A 356-nucleotide genomic window follows, 5' to 3' on the forward strand; every position below is an offset into this window, starting at 1 on the left:
TAAGCGTGTGGGATTTCTGCCGCTTTGTAAATGATGCTTGGACACTAATCGGCCATTCAATACTGGTAAACTCGTGGGACAACCTTTTAAGACCTATAGACATGCGGCGTACGCAACACACAGAAACATGGGATGCTGACATAAGTAACGCAGTTGAACTTCTGCATACATTACCTGGATGTGAACAGTGCCAGAATGTTCATGTGTTACGTTGGTTTAATATGGATAACGGACATGATATAATCAAGAAGGTATGTACCAATGAAGTTCTTCGAGAATTTAAAAACGATACTCTGTGTCCAGAGAACATAAATATTACAGACGATGAAGCTGGACCTTCTCGTGCGAAGCTCTCA

General features: G+C 41.6%; 1 protein-coding gene across 1 annotated transcript; it reads left to right on the forward strand.

Annotated features, from left to right (window-relative positions):
- Positions 1-5: 5 nt before the first annotated feature.
- LOC105682037 lies at positions 6-349 on the forward strand (the record flags this gene model as incomplete). Its single annotated transcript, XM_012393779.3, has 1 exon — positions 6-349. A coding segment is annotated over one exon (344 nt), but the record flags the coding sequence as incomplete, so codon positions are not given.
- Between the last annotated feature and the right edge of the window lie 7 nt (positions 350-356).

This window comes from Bombus impatiens, unplaced genomic scaffold, assembly GCF_000188095.3.
Source record: "Bombus impatiens unplaced genomic scaffold, BIMP_2.2 scf_5088, whole genome shotgun sequence".
NCBI lineage: Eukaryota > Metazoa > Arthropoda > Insecta > Hymenoptera > Apidae > Bombus > Bombus impatiens.